The 20,790-nt window shown below is 41.6% G+C and overlaps 1 protein-coding gene across 6 annotated transcripts in view; it reads left to right on the top strand.

The window, feature by feature from the left end:
- ACIN1 (apoptotic chromatin condensation inducer 1) overlaps positions 1 to 20,790 on the top strand; it is a 33,168-nt gene that overhangs the window by 877 nt on the left and 11,501 nt on the right. For 4 of the 6 annotated variants that reach the window (XM_022553429.3, XM_089907434.1, XM_089907435.1 and 1 more), the window contains exons 2-8: positions 854 to 919; positions 2,871 to 2,982; positions 3,405 to 3,524; positions 10,922 to 11,010; positions 12,363 to 13,610; positions 14,113 to 14,328; positions 15,049 to 15,164. In XM_022553429.3, coding sequence (XP_022409137.2) covers positions 854 to 919; positions 2,871 to 2,982; positions 3,405 to 3,524; positions 10,922 to 11,010; positions 12,363 to 13,610; positions 14,113 to 14,328; positions 15,049 to 15,164 — 1,967 coding nt within the window. Of the gene's footprint in view, positions 1 to 853; positions 920 to 2,870; positions 2,983 to 3,404; positions 3,525 to 10,921; positions 11,011 to 12,362; positions 13,611 to 14,112; positions 14,329 to 15,048; positions 15,165 to 15,186; positions 20,771 to 20,790 lie in introns of those variants that run through there. The other 2 variants (XM_022553430.3, XM_089907437.1) reach the window with 2 other exon arrangements.

Here is a 20,790-nt window from a genome sequence, read left to right as displayed (position 1 = left end):
CAGAAGCAATTCGGGTGGATAAGAGTTTGGTGATTATTGATGAGAGAGGTGAGGCGGGCTGGTATATGTTGGGGTTTTGAATCGGTTTGAGTAGATTAGGGTGGGATTGTCAAGAGGTAGATGGATGGATTGGTGTGTATAGGTTTGGTGTAAGCGGAGGGATGGTGTGGATTTCTTGGTTTTAATTAGGGTAGGTTAGGATACGTGAAGAGTAACAGATTTGGGCTGGGTTGGCTCAAGGGTTAAGTTGGCAAACCGTTGCTTACATTGAAGCTGACAGTTCCGTGTGTGGAGGGATTGGATCAGGACACAGTTTATAGAGTCTGTGGTCATTTTGTTCTGTAGCCTCCTCTGAAATTTTTATAAATTTGGTAAATCTAGGTGCCACTCTTTTGGAAACGATGCAAGTTCACTCAAGTAGATCTAGTCCTGGGTAACTGACCAAGGAATTCAGTCAGACCAAAACCATGTTGGTTTCATGTATTTGAACCTGGTTTGAATATTTGAAGTGAAGGGCCAGATTTAGAAGGGACACTAGTCAGAAGTGCAGAAGATAATAGGGATTGTAGTACTGGTTCTGTCACTGTCACTGATTTTATTGCATAGCCAGATTTTCCCAATATGCCTGCATTTTACATCTGTACATTTGGGAGCAGTAACCATGGCTACCTTTAAGGGTCTTCTGAAGACGAATGAGGACGGAATTAGTAAAGGGCTTTTAGGTCCCTGGAAGAGGAGTACAGTTTAAGTGTGTACGGTTAGTCATTGCCTTTGATGAAGAGATTGGGGGAGGGTTTTTTTGGTTTTGGTTTTTTTCCTCCTGGTTTCTGACTTTTGCCCTTCTCTATACCAGGCTCTAATGCTAGAAAATTTACAGAAACACTCAACACCCCATGCTGCATTCCAGCCAAATTCCCAGGTAAGAAAGAAGGTTCACTAGAAGGGGGGGCTCTTTGGATGCACGGAGACATGGAAGGACATGATGTTGTATATTTGATGCTTGATTTCTCACCAGTATTTTCCTCAGTTCCCTGGGTTGAAAATGTTTTCATACTAGGACAGTTGAATTCTAATAAAGAATTCACGAATCAGAAGAGCTGTTAGTTAATTTCTGATTCTTGAAATGGTGTGTTCAGAAAGATGTGGCTCTAGTTGATTAAGTGGAGTACAAGGATCTGAAGGCGTTTGTTTGACATCAATTTGGAAAAAGTAGTTGATGTCTTTGAATGTAGATATGAGTAGACAATCAACAGGGCAGTATAGGAAAATACTTGCTGATCAAGAAGAATTCTTGTGTTGACATAGATTTTCCAAGAATTCAGTCCTTTGGAAATCATCCACCATTACTAGTTTTAATATTAACTGTGCAGTTACTCCTAAACGTCATTAATTGCTGTTACTTTGGGCAAGAAACTTAACCTTTGGAGGCCTTGGCTTCCTCAGTTTCCCTGTGTGTAAGATGAGAAAGAGTTGGACTAGATCCATAGTTTTATAACTACTCTGTTGGGATCTTCTGGAGCTGCTTTTGGAGGCTTCCTAGAGAAAATTTCTTCCCAAATGAGCAGGGGTTCACATTTGCCTCTTAAACTAGATTAGATCTACTTCTGTCTGCTTTGAATATTGAGTTTCTGCATAAGATTTCTTTGGAAGAAATCATTCCCAGTTTCAAAAAAAAAAGTCTTAGGCTGTGTGGTCTCCTAAGATTCTTTTCAGCTTTTAACATCCCCTCATTATATTGTGTCATGCACTTAAAGGAAAAATCCAGGTCTTTGTTAGTGCAGTGGTGTGCAGCTCCAGTACTAGATGAAGTCCCAAGATACAGTGGAAAAACAAGAGAGCTTTCCTACTCCCTTGTTATTAGCTCATGAAGCTGAAAGTATAATCTAAGTAGCTTACAGAGGTTAAGTATTTTAACAAGCATAAGAAACTGCATAAGTTACTCACTTTACCATTCTATTCCTTTTGCTGATTACATTTGCAACTTTGAAGTTTTGCTTTTATTAACATAGGTTTTTTGCAACAAATACATACGTTCTCTAATACTTGCAACCCACGCTTCATCAGTGTCCACTGACTACCAAGAGACTCATCTCTATTTTAGGGGGGAAAAAAAACATTTACCACGCTTAGGAAAGATGACTAATGACATAGAAAGTATTTATTCAGATTTTTTTCCTTTTTCTGGAGTTCTAATAGGACTTGCTAAGCAAGAAGCTTCTCGGGAAGAGGACTTGTGAAGAGAAAGCTGAAGGGCAGAAGAGTGACATGGGAGTCTGTGTTGCAGAAAAAAAATGGGAAAAGGGATTAAGCTCCTGGATTTTAAAAATTGTTACCAAAGATTTCTTCTCACCCAAAGAAAATGGAGTTAGAACTCTGTCTAAATGCTGAATCCCTTTTCTTAGTCTCTTGCTTTCAGGCTTTTAAGTCTAATAGTTGAATTTTGGAGATGTTTAACAAAATGTTTCCTGGATAGGTGGAGGTTGATCTTTTGTGTGAACAAAAGATGAATTAGTATGAACTAGTATTTTTTTCCTTCAGTTTTTGATATTATTAAAAGGAAAATTTAGATTATCTTTATATAATTTAGATTATCTAAAAATTTAGACTAAAAGACATAATTTTATAGGAATTTTTATTTTTTAAAATTATTTGTGTATCATTCTTTGGCTGGGAACTGAATATTTAAAATAAAAAATTATGTGTGCAGTTCCTCTTTGCCATCTTTTGTGAATCGTAGGGCTATATATTTTGGTCCTCAACTTAGGAGTAGCTTAGAAAAGGGCCCTCCAACATTTTCCGTATCTTTCCATGGAATTTTGTACCTCCTGGTTTGTTTTCCTAGACTATCTTTTTCCATGTCTTCTACACAGATTGGCGAGGAAATGAGCCAGAACAGTTTCATAAAGCAGTATCTGGAAAAGCAGCAGGAGCTGCTTAGGCAGCGTCTGGAACGTGAAGCTCGAGAAGCTGCAGAACTTGAAGGTAAGCCCAGACTGTCACTTCTTACAAGGAGTTCTTCCTGCTTATTCCTTTCACTGAGTAGATGGGCCTGTTTCACTAGGCAGTTTCAGGAATATAAGTCAGGCTGAGACTGCCAGTTATTTGCTTTGGTAGTTTATGGAGCCAAGTGAGTTACTATTTACCTTTTGTCAGGGAAGAAGACACTTAATTTGACTGTCTTGACTAGAAGAGGATTCCTGCCAACAGGAAGAGTTATAAGTAAATTAAGCTACCCTTTAGATGAACAAGAGCCTTATCTTAGGGAGTTTTTCTCTATGGACAGTGCTCTTTTTAGTATATACTCTGTATCCGTGACTTTGCCTGACCTCCTTCACTCCTCTACATATTCCCACATGCTGAGCCCTTCACTCCCTCCCTGCCCCGACCCAATCTGTACTTTGCAGAAGCTTCAGCTGAGTCGGAGGACGAGATGATCCATCCCGAGGGAGTGGCTTCCCTGCTGCCTCCTGACTTTCAGAGCAGCCTGGAGAGACCAGAGCTGGAGCTCAGCAGACATTCACCCAGTACGTATCTCCCTCCCCACTGCGCTGTTTTGTCAATCCTGCGTAGTTGGTGGGGGGAGGTAGTTACACCTCCTTTCATGCTAAGCCTCCATTAAAGTCCCAGGGCAATTCTGTGACAGTGTTATTTGACATCTGTTTTTCATGGAAATTATGTCCTTTTCGAAGTCTGCGTTCACCTCTATGTTGTGTTGACCTCTCAGAGTATTTTATGAGGCAGTCTGATTTTTCTTCTCATCTGTATACCTCTCTAACTTTCTCTGCCTCTGAATTTAGCAACAGTCACAACTCTTTTTCATCTCTTCACCAATTGTATATATTGTGTGTTACACATCCAGTCATCCCCCCAAATGGGCATCTGCAGTTTATTAATTCATTCACCAAGTTTTTACAAGTAAAAACTTGCCTGTTGTATGCCAGGCATGTGCTAGGCACCAGGAATATAGTAGAGAAAAAGACAAGTCTCTGTCATAATGAAACATACAGTCTAGTGAGGAGATAGACATTAAACAAATTATTACATAATTAACTGGAGTTATGCTGTGTACTATGAGAGGCAGTGCAGAGTATTATTTGAGCATATTACAGGGAGCTCAAACCCAGTGTGTGGAATTGGTTCAGGTAAGATTAATTTTTTCACATTTAAAAAAATGTTAAGCACCCACTTTTGCATAGTATCTCAAGCAAAAGTCTGTAAATGCAGCCTTTGCCTTCTAGGAACTACCTGTCAAAACAGTGTGCCTTTAGGGGAACATGCGTATAAGACATGTGAATAGTAGGTAGATAAAGTAAACCAGTGTGTAAATTAACAAGTATTTTGAATGATTATTAATGTTAGTGGTCATGGGGAAGGTGATCATTCCATATTTAATACTTTTAGAATGTATAGAAGTTGCTAGCTCTTCTGGTTAATATGGAACTCTTTCCGGAAAGCAGATTTTTAGGAGATATTTAATGATGGGAGAGAAATAATTTCTTTTAGAGATCTCTTTTCTCTTCAAAATAAAAACAGCAAACCACCAATTGATCCATTTTGCTCTTAGCACTCTTTTTTTCCCTGATTGTAAAGCCATGTGGAAGGGGAAAACTCTTTTATAAATTAGTTGTCAGCATCGCTTCTCAAATAAAAATACGCCAAAAAATTACGTATAGAATTCCTGCTGTATACATGTCTCTATGCTAGAGTGTGTGGGGAGTCAGCCCATTGTAAAATCTATTAGGGAGAGAGAAGACAACTGCACATAAAACTAACAATGGAAGATGGTATGTTTTAAGTGACATACAAGTAGTACGGACACACGTACCAGTGGAATTCCAAAGAGTAAAAAATTCTCTGAGGATTAGAGAGATTAGAGAGAGCCTCATGAAGGAGGTGTAGGATTTGAGTGAGCCTTAGAAATACGTAGGATTTGAGTTGGCACAGAGAAGACAATAGGGTATTTTTAGGAAGGAACAAAGGCACAGAGGTAGGAAGGAAGGTGATATTTAATTTTAAAGGTAATGGGGGAACCATTGAAAATTCTTGATAGCAATATGATTTGATAAGGAACTCTTGAAAAAGAGAGAGCCTCTCTCTGTTCTAAATGTAACTTGAAGTGAAAATGAGGAATGTCCTGAAATAGATATAAGGTTTCAAAAGCAAGTAGAGATTTAGAGTGAGGAAGGTGGCCAGTAGTCTCTTAAGTGCTTTGTGTCTTCAGCAGGACTATGCCTATGGCTGTAATTGTTGGAGGAGGGGAAAAAAAACAGGTGAAAGGAAAGAGGTGAAAAAAAAGTAAGAAATGAATGTAGTAAATTGTAGAATACAACAAACAATTGCTGTGTGTCCTCTTTGGTATACTCTATCCATAAACTTTCCTACCTCTGATCTTGGCTAGAATGTGAATTTCATAACAGATGTGGCATAAAATTTGGTCAAGGTCCTAAATGGAGTTGTAGTTTGGAGTTCTAGCAGTGCTTGGTTGGATCGGTAGTAATGCCTGGAGTTTACCCAGAAATTAGATTTTTTTCAGGTGTACAGCGTCAGTCTGCCGTAGGCTCATAAACTATTAGGCTTCCAGCTTATTTGTTAGCTTTGGATGTTTGGGGTTCCTTATTTAATAAGATTTTGATTAAAGTAAGGTTCCTAGTAACATATTTTGATAATCAGTAGTGGCACCTGAGGATTTTTTTTTTTAATAAATTTATTTATTTTGGCTGCGTTGGGTCCTCGTTGCTGGGCGCAGGCGTTCTCTAGTTGCAGCGAGCGGGGGCTACTCTTCGTTGCAGTGCGCAGGCTTCTCGTTGCGGTGGCTTCTCTTGTGGAGCACGGGCTCTAGGCGCGTGGGCTTCAGTAGTTGTGTCTTGCGGGCTCTAGAGCACAGGCTCAGTAGTTGTGGCACGTGGGCTTAGTTGCTCTGCGGCATGTGGGATCTTCCCGGACCAGGGCTCGAACCCATGTCCCCTGCATTGGCAGGTGGATTCTTAACTGCTGCGCCACCAGGGAAGCCCCTGGATGTTATTTTTTTTAAGAATATGAATTCCTGGGCCCTGCCCCAAGAATCTCAAAGAATGTAAGTCCTGAGACCTTACATTTTTAAAAAGTCCCCTGGTAGTTCTGTTGATCAGCTCAGTTTATGAATGACTAAATGAAAGAATAGTTTTTCAGCATTATAGTTAATCAAGATCCTTGGCTTATTATATGCCAGCAACCTCGCATTAATGTGCTGTAGTCACAATCCCAAATAGGAAGGAAAAATTGGTTTATAAAATCCTGCCTGGCTCTCCTTCTTGACTTCATATCTTTCCATCACTTTCTTCAGATTTTTCTAAGATGTTGGGAGTCAGTATTCACCCTCCATAGTCAGAAGTTGCCTCCTAGATCATGACTGGGTATACAACAGTCCTTATTATCTTCAGTTAATTTTTCCAAAAAGAGCCCACTCTAGGAAAATTAGGAGGAAAAATACAAAAACATTTAAAAATGGATATTCAGAATACAGATTGATTAACAAAGGTATAGCCCCAGGGGATCTTAGCCAGCCTTTGGCTTACAGAGCATTTAGCCCTCATTCCTGTTCTTGTGTTAAATCTGGATGCTGAGATTATAAAGAAATGTTAGGTAAGTTACTTATACAGCTAACATGAGTCAGATTTAGGGTTGGCATCATTGCCAGGTCTCCATTCTCTTAATTTCTGCTGCTTTTTCATACCCAAGGATACCCTCTGGCCACAAGCTTTGCTCTGATCTCTGTAGCTACCTAACCTGGATCCTGCAAATCCTGCCCAGGGATTTGTTTTCCAAGATGAAGAAACTACCTTCCTATATGACCCTTAAACATTCTTCAGTTTGTTTTTTTTGTTTGGTTTTTTGTGGGTTTTTTTGCCAAGCTGTGCGGCATCCGGGATCCTCTGATCAGGGATCGAACCTGTGCTCCCTACGTTGGGGGAGCACAGAGTCTTAACCACTGGACCACCAGGGAAGGCCCTATTCTTCACTTTAATACATTCTACACTGCCTTTGCTCTCCTGAAGGCTTCTGGCTTTGGAATCTCAGAAATCTTACATTCACCCTGACTTGCTTTTTAACTCCTGAAATACATTTATTAACCTGTTACCAGTATTCGTACCACTCTTTGCTAAAGGTGCTCAGTTTCTGCACATATTATTAACATCTGGCTGAAGACACTCATGTGGCCATGTTCACATAATAGAAGATGGCACCTTTCCCAGAACCTTGTCTGCATCACATCAGCTCCTTACAAGGAGCTGGAAGAAACTCCTCATCTCTTTCTTATATTTTGTATTGCTTACTAGGCTCTTGTTTTCATGTCTGAGGTTCCCCTCCAGTTGTCATTTTCTTTGCAAAACAGTGATGTCCAGAACTTTCTGACCAGCCCTTCCCATTTTTCCCACATCTCTTTGATGACTTATTAGGCAAGTGCTTCTAGAGGAGGGATCATCTAGAATCCTGTCATTGCAGTTTTACAGTATCAAAATAACATTATGATCTAATAGAATAGCATACAGTTTATAATTGATGGAGATAAAGGCTATTTGCTTGTGCATACCTAATTTTAAAATCACAGCTCCAGAACTCTTATTTGATCTGTTTAGCACATTTATCTCTGGTAAACTTTGTACATGCCTTTTTTCCCCCCTTAAAATCACATTTATTTATTCAGAGCATATATGTGCTTTGTTATTCACTGCAAAGCATCTTTGGTATATGTGCTTGTACCACTTGCTTTTAAGTTGAAAATAAACAACAAAGAGAATGTTTCTTATATAGAACTTGCAGTGGTAAAAGCAAGTACTTGGGTTGGCCAGGCCTGTGAATTTTAACTGTTCATAGTATTTGAGGCGTATCAGAGAATCTCTCCTGTAGGTTTTCCCTCCAGGGTATAGGATTTTATCGTTTTTAAAATGTTTGTTTTTTTATTACAAAAAGTAGTGTGTATTCATTAGAAAATTTTTGGAAAAACTGGAAAAAACAGGTTTTCATTTGTTTTATTTGGCTGCGCTGTGCAGCTCGTGGGATCTTAGTTCCCCTACCAGGGATCGAACCCGGGCCCCGGCAGTGAAAGCACTGAGTCCTTACCAATAGACCACCAGGGAATTCCCTAATTTTTAAAAATTTTTATTGGCGTATAGTTGATTTACAATGTTGCGTTAGTTTCAGGTGTACAGTAAAGTGAATCACTTATACATGTATATCCACTCTTTTTTAGATTCTTTTCCCATATAGGCCCTTTAAACAGGTTTTTAAATCATCAGAAGTCCCACAAATGAAAATAACCACAGTTGATAGTTTGCTATATAATTTTCCAGTCCTTTCTTTGCCTATTTATAAGCTTAAGATATCTGCAATTTTCAAATCTTTACCTTCCCTCCAACCTGGTTAACTTTTTCTTCTTCTTTTTATTTTTTAATTTATTTTATTTATTTTTGGCTGCGTTGGGTCTTTGTTGCTGCACGCGGGCTTTCTCTAGTTGTGGCGCACGAGCTTTCTCTAGTTGCAGCGAGCGGGGCTACTTATCGTTGTGGTGCACGTGCTCCTCATTGCGGTGGCTTCTCTTGTTGCGGAGCACGGGCTCCAGGCGAATGGGCTCAGTAATTGTGGCTCGCAGGCCCTAGAGTGCAGGCTCAGTAGTTTTGGCGCACCGGCTTAGTTGCTCCGCGGCATGTGGGATCTTCCCCAACCAGGGCACGAACCCGTGTCCCCTGCATTGGCAGGTGGATTCTTTCTCTGTTTTTCTTTCTTTTTTTTTTTTTTTTTTTTGCAGTACGCAGGCCTCTCACTATTGTGGCCTCTCCCGTTGCGGAGCACAGGCTCAGTGGCCATGGCTCACGGGCCCAGCTGCTCCACGGCATGTGGGATCTTCCTGGACCGGGGCACAAACCCGTGTCCCCTGCATCGACAGGCGGACTCTCAACCACTGCACCACCAGGGAAGCCCTGGCAGATGGATTCTTAACCACTGCACCACCAGGGAAGCCCTGGCAGATGGATTCTTAACCACTGCACCACCAGGGAAGCTTCTTCTTTTTTTTTTTTTTTTTTTTTAATTCTTGAGCATCTGGTTAGTGATTTTTTTTTTAAGACATTAGTTTTTTAGAGCAGTTTTAGGTTCACAGCAAAATCGTAAAGGTACAGAGACTTCTCATACACCCTCTGCCCCCACATATGCATAGCCTCTCTTAATATCAACATCCCGCACCAGAGTGGTACATTTTATTGTAATTACAATGGGTGAACATACACTGACACATCATAATCACCCAAAGTCTATAGTTTACTTTAGGGTTCATTCTTGATGTTGTACATTCTGTGGGTTTGGACAAATGTATAATGACATGTATCCATCATTAGAGTATCATACCAGGGTATTTTCACTGCCCTAAAACTCCTCTTTGCTCTGCCTGTTCATCCCTCCCTCCACCCTCTGCCTTTTTTTTTCTTTTTTGTTAAACTACAATAAGTCAGCTTCTTTCCCTTATTTTGATACATGCCAAGGAGCTTTTCCTGAAATTCATGGAAAAGGTTTTCTTTTGGTTTTCCTCATTTTGTAATTTAACCTATTCCAGGTCATTTAATTATGAAATTATTGATTATTATAGGCACCACATTATTTATTAATATCTTACAGATTACTCTTTAAATCTTTGCTGAAGAATCTGACCTGTCACTGAATATCCTAACCCTAGTTCCTGTACACACACCTGTAATGCAAGTCTTTATTCTCTAACCCAGATATGAAATGGTATATATTCAAAGATCCTGTTAATCAAGTGATCATGGAGTAAAGTTTTATGAAATATGTGCAGTCTTCTAGTTCATTCTGTAAGTTTCTTTTCTTCTTTTAGTTACAGAAGCAGAGATTAGTTTAGTTTAGATTGCTGGAATAAAGAAATAAGAGAGAAGACCTTGGATTAGAGCTCACACCATCTGCTTTATTTGCACTAGTTTAAATACTGTTAGGGTAGCGCAGGTTTTTATGGATCATTTAAACCTTTTGTACTGTATTGTACATATCTGAAATATAATTATCTTTAAGCTGTTTTCTAAACTGGTTCACATCAATATTTGCATTGCTACTCTGTGTAATATTTTAATACTGCTAGAAAACGTAGAGGTCTTCCGGTCCATCCCCTCCATTTTCTCAGTCAAGACACTGAGACCCAAATTATTTAAGTGATTTACCCACAGTTAACTTCCTTCATGGAATGTAAGTGAAAATTTTTTCCAGTTTTACATGGAGTTGTTATTTGGAATGACCAACCTGTGCCCCCTGCAGTGTAAGCATGGAGTCTTAACCACTGAACTGCCAGGGAAGTCCACAAGCTTTCTTTTAATAGTAGAGCTTATTTTTCTTTAAAATAATCTCACCTTGAGCTCCATATATAAAACATAATTGAGAGGGTCCATTTCTGAAGCCCTGAGCCCTGAAAATCATTTCTCTTAAGTACTTATATCATGAGATTATTGTTTTACAAACTGGTATATTAATCATGATGTTTGGGTCAAAACTAGTGGTGGCAATAGGCAGTCCAAAAAAATGGACACTGAACACAGTGAAGTCTTGGGCTTTGATTCAGTGACAAAACATTTTACAGAAATAAATGTACTTTGTGCTAGACAATTTGAAGCCCCTGGTAGTTATTTTACATTTATTTGAATTATTTATAATATGTGAGTTGGCTTTGTGACATTAAAAACATTCCAGATATGCATAGCAGGAATTATCAACATGACCCTGACCCTTAGGGCTTTATATAGTCTTTTCTTTCACATAGAAGTCAGAGAGAGTAATACAGATATGTATTGAGCCACTCATATGCTTTGATCGATTGAATTTTAGAAAGCAGTCTTGAATGAATGTTCATGTTATGAGTCTGACTTGGTTTTCTTTCATTTGATAGGAAAAAGCGCCTCTATTTCCGAAGAGAAAGGTGAATCTGATGATGAGAAACCAAGGAAAGGAGAAAGACGATCGTCCAGAGTCAGACAGGTAACTCAGTTACCTCTGAAAGCATCCTTCACCTCTTTGGGTAATGCCTTGGATATCTCCTCCTCCTCCTCTTTTTCCTCAAACTATTTCAGAGTTGGTATCTCTCTAGCTTTCTGTATAGTCATCTTCTTTCTCTTCGTAATCATTTTTCTTGTTTTTTGTTTTCTAATTTATATCTTCTCTGGCCTTTGGATTTCTTTTTTTGGCCATGCTGTGAGCATGTGGGATCTTAGTTCCCTGACCAGGGATCGCACCCACATCCCCTGCATTTGGAAGCGTGGTGTCTTAACCCCTGGACTGCCAGGGAAGTCCCTGGCCTTCGAATTTCTAAACGAATATATAAAAAAATAACTGTGGGGCTTCCCTGGTGGTGCAGTGGTTGAGAGTCTGCCTGCCGATGCAGGGGACACGGGTTCGTGCCCCGGTCCGGGAAGATCCCACATGCCGCGGAGCGGCTGGGCCCGTGAGCCATGGCCACTGGGCCTGCACGTCCGGAGCCTGTGCTCCGCAACGGGAGAGGCCACAACAGTGAGAGGCCCGCGTACCTCAAAAAAAACAAAACAAAACAAAACAAATAAAAAAATAACTGTGAAAGTTAGTAGGCTGGTCTGTATTCCTAAGGCAGCACATTATTAGAAAAGATATAATTCATTATTCAATTAAAACCTTAAAGCTGTATGATACAGTGTTAAGTGAACAGTATACAAAAGTATATGTATAGTGTAATTACAACAGTGGAAAAGAAATAATGGGAAAAAATGAAATATACCCCAAAGATGATCAAAATAATCACATTTATTGATAATAGGTCAGTCCCGCCCCGCCCCCACCCCCTTTCTAGATGTTCAGTTTATATATATATATATATATATATTTTTTTTTTTTTTTTTTTTTTTTTTTCTTTTGGTATGCGGGCCTCTCACCGCTGTGGCCTCTCCTGTTGCGGAGCACAGGCTCCGGACGCGCAGGCTCAGCGGCCATGGCTCACGGGCCCAGCTGCTCCGCGGCATGTGGGATCTTCCCGGACCGGGGCACGAACCCGTGTCCCCTGCATCAGCAGGCGGACTTTCAACCACTGCGCCATCAGGGAAGCCCTATATTTATTTCTAAAGCTTGAAGCTAACAAATGAAGTACTAGCAGTTTCATTATTGTATTCTTTTTGGTCACTCTATTTTGATTCCTGTAAGAGCCCATACTAGTCACGCGTGTCTCTTGTCGCATTTGTTTTCTGTGTTGCTGAAAGCATATATCATTGAGTTTCTTCGTCATGTGTGTGTCTTGTGAGATGCTTTTTCTCCTCTGTTGATAGTGAGCAAATATACTTGGAACCATTGAATATTTTTTCTTTCAGGCAAGAGCAGCTAAACTCTCTGAGTGCAGCCAGACTGCTGAGGAGGAAGAGGATCAAGAAACACCTTCTAGAAATCTGAGGCTCAGAGCAGATCGAAATTTGAAAACTGAAGAGGAAGAAGAAGAGGACGAGGAAGAGGAAGAAGAGGAGGAAGAGGAGGAAGACGATGATGAGGGACAAAAATCTAGGGATGCACCAGTCCTGAAGCAGTTTAAGGAAGAAGAGGGGGAAGAGAAGCCCAGTGTAAAAGTTGAGGAGGTAATGGATGAGAGATCCCAAACTATAAGATCCCAGGAACAGGAGGGGTTAGAGAGAGGAGGGAGGGTTACAAGGTCCCAGGAAGAGGCCAGAAGAAGTCATCTGGCCAGACATCAGCAGGAGAAAGAGATGAAAACAGCTTCTCCCCTTGAGGAAGAAGAGAGAGAAGTAAAACCTTCAAAAAGCTTGGAGGAAAAATCCAAGTCCCCTTCCCCTCCTCGACTGACTGAAGATCTGGAGAAGGCCCCTGTTGTGCTACAACCAGAGCAAACTGCTAGTGAGGAGGAGACTCCCCCACCTTTACTTACCAAGGAAGCATCTTCTCCACCACCTAATACACAACTCCAGAGTGAAGAAGAAATAGAACCCATGGAAGGCCCAGCCCCTCCTGTCCTTATTCAGTTGTCTCCTCCTAATACAGATGCTGAGGCCAGGGAGCTCTTACTGTCTCAGCGTACTGTGCAGTTGGTGGGAGGTCTGTCTCCTTTGTCAAGCCCTGCAGACACCAAAGTAGAATCTCCAGTAGAGAAAGTGCCAGAGGAGAGTGTCCTGCCTCTAGTTCAGAAAAGCACACAAGCTGAATCCTCAACCCAGAAGGGTCTTGAAACTGAATCAGAAAAATCAGCTCAACCACTCCCTCTAAAAATCAAGGAATTCACACTGGCCAAAGGGATCACGGAGGAATCTTTGGAACAGAAGGAAGGCAGGAGGGCTTCTCATACTCTTGTCCCAAGCCACAGATCGAAACGGTCAGCTGACTCATCCTCTAGCCGATCCTCCTCATCGTCATCCTCCAGTTCTAGATCAAGATCTCGCTCTCCTGACAGCTCAGGCTCTCAGTCTCATTCACCTCCAAGATCCAAGCAGAGAGATGTATCTCAGGCAGGTACTCATTCCAACCCTCGTGGTAGACCCAAGATGGGCTCCAGGTCAACATCAGAATCCAGGTCCCGTTCCCGTTCCCGTTCAGCGTCAAGCAACAGCAGAAAAGTAAGTGTGGGAGAATCCTGGGTGCGTTGATGTTCTGTCTGTACTGCAGTGTTTTTCAACCCCTGGAGAATCTATCATGATTTCCAGCAGAAAAGCTTCCTTTAAGTCCCCAGTTCAGTGATTACTTTCTTCTCATTTCGGAGTCTCACTTTCAACTCATTGATTCCTAAGTTGGGTCCTTTTTCAATTTGATTCCCTTTGATTGCAAAGAAAGCTGAATCCATACCCATTTCCTCTGCTAGACTATAAACTTCTTGAGGGTATGGACATGCCTTTTTACGTGTGTATCCCAGTACCCAGCACCTAGTTGGGAGTTGATAAACAATTTGTTGAGTAATCTAGGAAGTCAGGGAGGTCACTAAATGAAACAGGAATAAACCTAGGGAAAGATTTAAATAAAATCTTTGAATAAAAAGATCTAAAGTATTAAGTTGGAAAGCTCAGTGATCTGCTGAACATATGGCATATAAAATAATTTGCCTAATGTGTTTCATTTCTTTAGTCTCTGAGCCCTGGAGTCTCCAGGGACAGCAGCACCAGCTACACTGAAACCAAAGATCCCTCTTCTGGTCAGGAGGTTGCAACTCCACCATTGCCACAGCTTCAGGTCCTTGAGCCAAAGGAGAGGACTTCCACCTCAACCTCTATCCGAGTGAGGCGTATGAGCCAACCTGAGCCAGCTGAAAAGCATGTGACCCAGAGGTTACAGCCTGAGCGGGTAGGGTATTTTGCCCCTTCCCTAAGAGGGAGACGGAGGATTAGGCATGATTTTCCCTTTTGTCTTAGCTATAAAACTGAAAGTGCAGCCTGGATAAGGTTCAATAGAAATGGAGACGGTTGGGAAACCTGTTAGAGTCTACTTTTTTTTTTTTTTGCGGTACGCGGGCCTCTCACTGTTGTGGCCTCTCCCGTTGCGGAGCACAGACTCCGGACGCGCAGGCTCAGCGGCCATGGCTCATGGGCCCAGCCGCTCCGCGGCATGTGGGATCCTCCCGGACCGGGGCACGAAGCCGCGTCCCCTGCATCGGCAGGCGGACTGTCAACCACTGCGCCACCAGGGAAGCCCCTAGAGTCTACTTTTATTTCCAAATCCCTGGTTCATGAAAGTTCTCCATGAGGCTGAGCAGCAGGGTTCTCATCTTCAGGGCTCTCAAGGTCAGTTCTTCCTCGGAACATCTCCCTTTTTTCTGCCCAAAAGGAAGCCTTTTCTCAGTTCTCTCAAAGAAGAATTCTAATAAAATGATTTTTGGCATAGAAATTCTGTAAGCAGTATTCCATTCCACTTTCTTAAATGAAATAATGAAGATAAATAGAGTTATGTGTGGAGCTGGTACTGTGTATGTTGTGCTCTGCCTTTTACCAACTCCATGTTATAGAAAAGGAACCAAGCAGATTTAAGTACGTTGCTATGTTTGTTTTGCTGTGTTTGTCCTTACAGGGGAGCCCAAAGAAGTGTGAAGCTGAAGAGGCAGAGCCGCCAGCTGCCACACAGCCCCAGACCTCAGAGACTCCGACCTCCCACCTGCCAGAATCAGAAAGGATTCATCACACTGTGTAAGTGATCTCTCTCAACTGGGGTATAACACTCCCAGTTTGTGGGCTAGTTCTTGGCTCCCTAGGGTTCTTTGGCTAAGTCCTAGTTTCATTATAAAATGTGAAGGCAGAGCTTTATCTGGACTAAGGCTAGACTTCAGTGACTATGTTGAGAGTTGCCACCAGAACCCTTAAGGTAGTCTGAAAAGTGGTGGTGAGAGCAAAAGGAACCCCATATCTGGAATCATCTGACCAAAACAGTCAATTCCTTTAAGAAGGAGGCGGCAGAGGCTTCTTTTTGTAAACTCAAGACGGTGTAAGGGAATTGACTCAGGCATTTTAACTCAGTCTTTAACTCACATTTACTCAAGTTAACTCACATTAACTCACATGTGAGCCTGGGAACACAGTTTAATAAAGGATGTTGAGGATCTGCAGAGCACCTTACAGGAGAGTGCTGTTTTTTAGTTTTTTTATTTTCTCTGGTTATAAGCTATCATTTTATTAAGCACAGTCTATCCTAGTTATCTCCCACAGTGTACAAGACAGCAAAATATGAAGTCCATATCAAGTCAGAAGTTATTCCTTCTAAGACCCTTGGATTGATTTTACCATTTATGCAGTTAACATGAATTTTTTATTCCTTATGTGTAGTCCTAGAAAAATACTGTCATCAAATTAAATTTGTAATTGAACATGTATGTCATTCATTCTTCTGAGCTAGGTATTACAAATTAAGAAGCCATTGAACCAAAATTCCTGGCTTCAGAGTCTCATGGGAAGTGAAAAAGAAAAGCATTGTGGAAATAAGATTGCTTAGCTTTTAGACATCAGGAATCCTATACTACTTTAGTGAATGTCCTGTGTAGACAGTTGGCCTAACTTTGTTCCATGATTGTTTTAATGGCATTTTAACACTAATACTATCAATATGATTTTTCCCTTTATGTACATCTAATTCTTCTTAGAGCTTCAGGCTATCTTTTGCCTCTGATTTTGGGGGGTGGTGGGCAGTGACATGGTTTATTATCTCATTTTCTTGAGACTTTAACAATAATTATGTACTCATTATTATAACTTTTGCCTTGCTACTGTCTATTCTAATATTCTTGCCTCTGCTGCCATCTTGTGGCCATTACATTTTTGGTTTGAAAGCTAAAAGTTCACTCTATTGCCTTTGAAAAAAGTTTTTGTTTTTCCATTTTGGAATGGGTACATTATCCTTTGGAAAAGGGTTTTTCTTCTAGGACCTTAAAGTGAAAAACCAGCGGATTCTGGAAGGTGTTCAGGATTCCCCAGCTACACCATCGATGAGGAAATGGGGTGACACCTTCCCTTCCCTATCCATCAATCAGAGATAATGCCTGCCTTTCCCTCCCCTATCCCATGGGAGTATAGCATGTCTTTTCTGTAATGGCAGTTTCAAAGTAGATGTTGACAACCTGCTACTAATTGGGCCTGAGGAAGTGCCTCCTGTGCACCTTGAGAGGCAAGTAATTTTCTGAAAAGCTGCTTGCTTGTCCTCAAATCCTGTGGGTCTCTGAGATCCTGGCAACAGAGTGGCACTTTGTGCTGTTTTGAAGCACCTTATTTAATGGATTTTTGCATGCAAGTCCAGGGCAAATGAACCTTGGAGTTATATACAGAGTTTTTCTCCTCAGGTAAACGTGGCTTTGATCTTCATTTATGACTGAGCTCATCTAGTCACATTGATTCTGGCATGGTGATAGCAAGTGGCATCTTGGGCAAATATTGAGATTGTCCATTGTTGCCTAGGCAAGCTTCGGTGGAGCAGCCCATAGGTTAGAAGTGCAGTCTGAGCTCAGAAGTAGCTCTCACACATCGCTCTTACTTGCTTTCCTTCTGCCTACCTTCCACATGGTCTATGCAGCAGCCTAACAAAATGAGATGCTCAAAACCCATAGGCTCTTCTGGCACTGGATTTGGTAAATGAATCTTTGAGAAGTTTGCCTACATTTCTGGAGGCCGTACTAAACTGATTCACAACACTCCTTCTGGTCTTTCACCCTTCTAGAGTGCTAGTGTTCAGCCTGGTGATCTCTGGAGCCCTGGCCAGTTTTAAAAGTGGGATCAACAGTGAGTGCTAAATGGAAAAGACCATTTGTAGCTTAATCTTGGTTTTCCTCTCTATCTCAACAAGAAGTCATATGAGTTTTAAAAAAACAGAGCTGGGGCCTGTTGATTCAGTAAAGTGTTAAAAAAAAAATTAGACTTCAAGGACCTCTCACCACTTGGAAGAGATTGCCTAAATTTTTTTGGCTGTGCTTGGTTAAATCCATTGTGATTCTGATTGTGCCCTGAGGAATTCTAGGTTTATGAGGTAAGGTATCTTTTTCATTTCTTGGGGCAGGAATTTGTGAGCCCTCAGTTCTGTTTCACTTGAGCCCCATTCCAGAATCTAGTCCTCTGCCTGCTTATAGATACAACAAAAATTTCCTCATACAGCAGAAAATAATGGTACTCTATTTTTACATTAAAAAACATAGAGGAAAAAAAAAAGAAAGGGAAAGGAAAAACTTTGTGTGGGCAGCTGTATCATCCAGTAATAGTTAATTCAAACTCCAATTTTTCTAAATACAACCTTCCTGTATACACAAACCTTGCAGGCAATAGCAGCGTTGGGCTCTTGGCACTATGCTTATTTGTCTTTTCGCCTGAGTAGGAGGAAGGAAATGGTCCTTTAAGCCAGTACGACAGTGTAATTGATACTCCTCAGGGGACCTACAGTGCCAGTATGCCAAATGATGCATAATTTTTAAAAAGTAAAATTTATTGTTATCAATAGAGTTTGCTCACTGAGAAGTTGGTATCTAAGGACAGACACACCCTCTAAAACCATACGGACCTCGGTTATCTTGGGACTAGTATGCTCCTGAGAGTATTCTATGTTTAAATCTCACTGCCTAAGGGTAGTCAGATCTCACTGTTTCTTATTAAATTTCACATCAGGTCCTCAGTTCCTTCTGAATTTTCTATAGTAACTAAAGTTCAAACATATATGTCTATAGAAATTTCCCTTTCCATTAGTTTTTCTGAATCTCATTCCTATTCAGATGTGAACTCTGATGTTATTAGCCCGTAAGTAGTTCTGTCCTTTTCTTCTGGGCTACAAATGCTTTGTGCACTGTTCAATTTTGGGTAGATATCACCCACCCCCATCCCTATGCAGTTTCACTTATTTTTTCAAAGGTATGAGAAATACTTGTGCAAGAATTTAAATAGTGGGAAAGGAGATGCCTTTTGCATCAAAGGGACTACAAAGAAAAGCTGTGTGGGGCCCTGACACATAGCTAAGAAGGCTTTGGGACTAGTCCTGCAAGTAGATTGAGTCCCATTTTGGGATAATTTCAAGGCTTCCTCTTTTTCTTATGAAAATAAAGTTTTGGGAATTCTTCGGTCCCACAGGTTTGATCATGGGGAAGTAGACAGCACAAACTCATTGTGTCTTAAGAAGGCTAAGAATAACGTCATAAAATTCTTATTCTTGAAAAAAACGAGATAGAATTTCCAATTGAAAGAAGATTCTTCCTCCAGGGACGCCACTTTTGGAGCGGCATATTGGCAGCTGAAAGTATTTTAGGACAATTGATGGACAGGGAACATGTATTTGAGGATGTTTGAAGGTAACATTTCTCTGTAGGATAACGGTGTCTGGGAATTCTATCCAAAAATACTTACTAAGAAGAAAACCTTTAATTCAGCAAGGATTTACTAAAATATCCACTTGGTACCCCCAGTGACAACCTAATTGGGAAATATTTACTGAGCGTTTCTTTGCGTTAGGCCCCAGGCTAGGGGTCAAGGGATGCAGTCTCTGACCTTGAGGAACTCTGCAGGGTAGAGGTGAGGGGGAAGTAAACCAGCAGGTACTAGACAGTGATGAGGGCATTGCTGAGAACCTGTCAAACCAATTAGTGCCTTTACATCAGAGAAAGAGCAGTCTACTCTTTGAGGATGCTCAAAAAAAAAAGCTCCCTAGGTGTCACCAAATGAGATAATGGCCTATTAAACGTACACGTGTTTTATGCATATCCTTACCTTGACTTGGGGTGTCTTCCAAGCCAGACTCCTAAGAGCAAATCTTTATCACACTGTTAGATGAGATAGGTATTGTTATTACCCCTACTTTACAGATTAAGAAACTGATACACAGAGGGGATCAGGAACTTGCCCAATATTATGCTACTTGTGTGCGGGGTGGGGCTGAGGCCTGGATTGAGACCTAGCCAGTTTGACTCCAGAGCTCTCAACCTTACTGAGCAGCCAGGGACCACTCAGTGAAAAGGAACTCTAGTCTGATGTATAAACGCGACTGCTTTAGCATGCAGTTGACATGTAAGTTTAAGATTTTAAGCAGCAGGGAGGAAATTTCAGTTTTAACTAAACGCTCTGGTATTATAAATGAGATAATACTAAGTTTTTGGATAAGTACACAGAAGCTTGTCTTAGTGTTAAACCTTTACTGCCACTGGGATACAAAAGGAGCACCTTTGCAGTCAACAAATGGGCATTTTGAGCATCTGCTGAGTGCTTTTTTGAATGGGTAGAGGCAGCTTCCCATTTTATATTATTCTGAAGATGCCCCTGATTAGTAATTTCCATTTAGTTCCCACTTTCTGCCCAGCAGATCGGCACACACCCCACCACCACCACCCCTGTCCCCAATAACAGTCCTCTCATTTCAGTTTCTTATCTACTTCAGAGCCCTCATTTTGGAGCCCTTCTACCCAAGGTCCCCTTGCCCTGTTTATCCGTTTCCTTTCTGGCTCCTGCAGACCCTGGGGCAGGGTGACCTTATTAAAGACTCTGTGAAACAAAGTTGTCTGTCTTCTCTTCAGAGACACCTCTCCCCTCCTCTACTGGTAATTCAAAAGGGAACTTTCTCCTTATCCACTCCTTCCATCTCCCTGAAGAAAGGATACGTGGTCATTGCTCGTGGTGAGCAGCCAGTTACCATACAGTGATTGGATAGTGCCAAATCTCATCCCACCGCCCCACCTTGAACCAGCTGATCTGGTTTCAGTGTTCTATACCTGGCTTCTCAGGCAGAGGAAGGTGGGCACTTAAAACGTGCTCGTGACCCTCCCCTCTGTCTCTTTGCAACTTTGGCTTTGTTATCTTCCTTCTTATCATTTTTCAGTCCCAGCTCTGCTGTTTCCTTTCCTTCTATTCTCTGGAATCTTCCAAGCAAGCAGCTGTAACTTTGTATGTCCTCTCCACCCAGCCCCCTCCCCCGCCCCCGTGGAAGAGGAGGAGAGAGCACCCTCTCCCTGTGGGGTTAGGCCTCGGTAGCTGTTGTAACCTGAGAAAAGAAGGAAAAAGGCCAGGCCTTTTGAGCCAGCAGTGAGCTCCTTGTGGCCTGCCAGAGGATAAGAGCCTTGCTCACTCAGCGCCCTCCCTCTCTTCTTTCCCCTCCCCTGCTGCAGCAGGGCCCTCCCCCATCCGCACACACGGGCTGCTGGGTAAGTGGCAAGATGGCTCCCCTGCATGTCTCCGGCTGATCGCCGCCGCTCCGCCAATACAATAGAGCCAGCCACTACCAGCAGCCTGGCCCTCTTCCTCCTCCTTCTCCAGAGAGACCAATCCAGCTGAATTCGGGGTTTGCCGTGAGGACTTAACGCTTATC

The sequence above is a fragment of the Delphinapterus leucas genome, chromosome 2, assembly GCF_059928025.1.
Source record: "Delphinapterus leucas isolate spDelLeu-1000000601 "Yukka" chromosome 2, BTC_Dleu_Yukka2, whole genome shotgun sequence".
Classification (NCBI taxonomy): Eukaryota; Metazoa; Chordata; class Mammalia; order Artiodactyla; family Monodontidae; genus Delphinapterus; species Delphinapterus leucas.
This window is presented reverse-complemented; position numbering and strand designations above follow the sequence as displayed.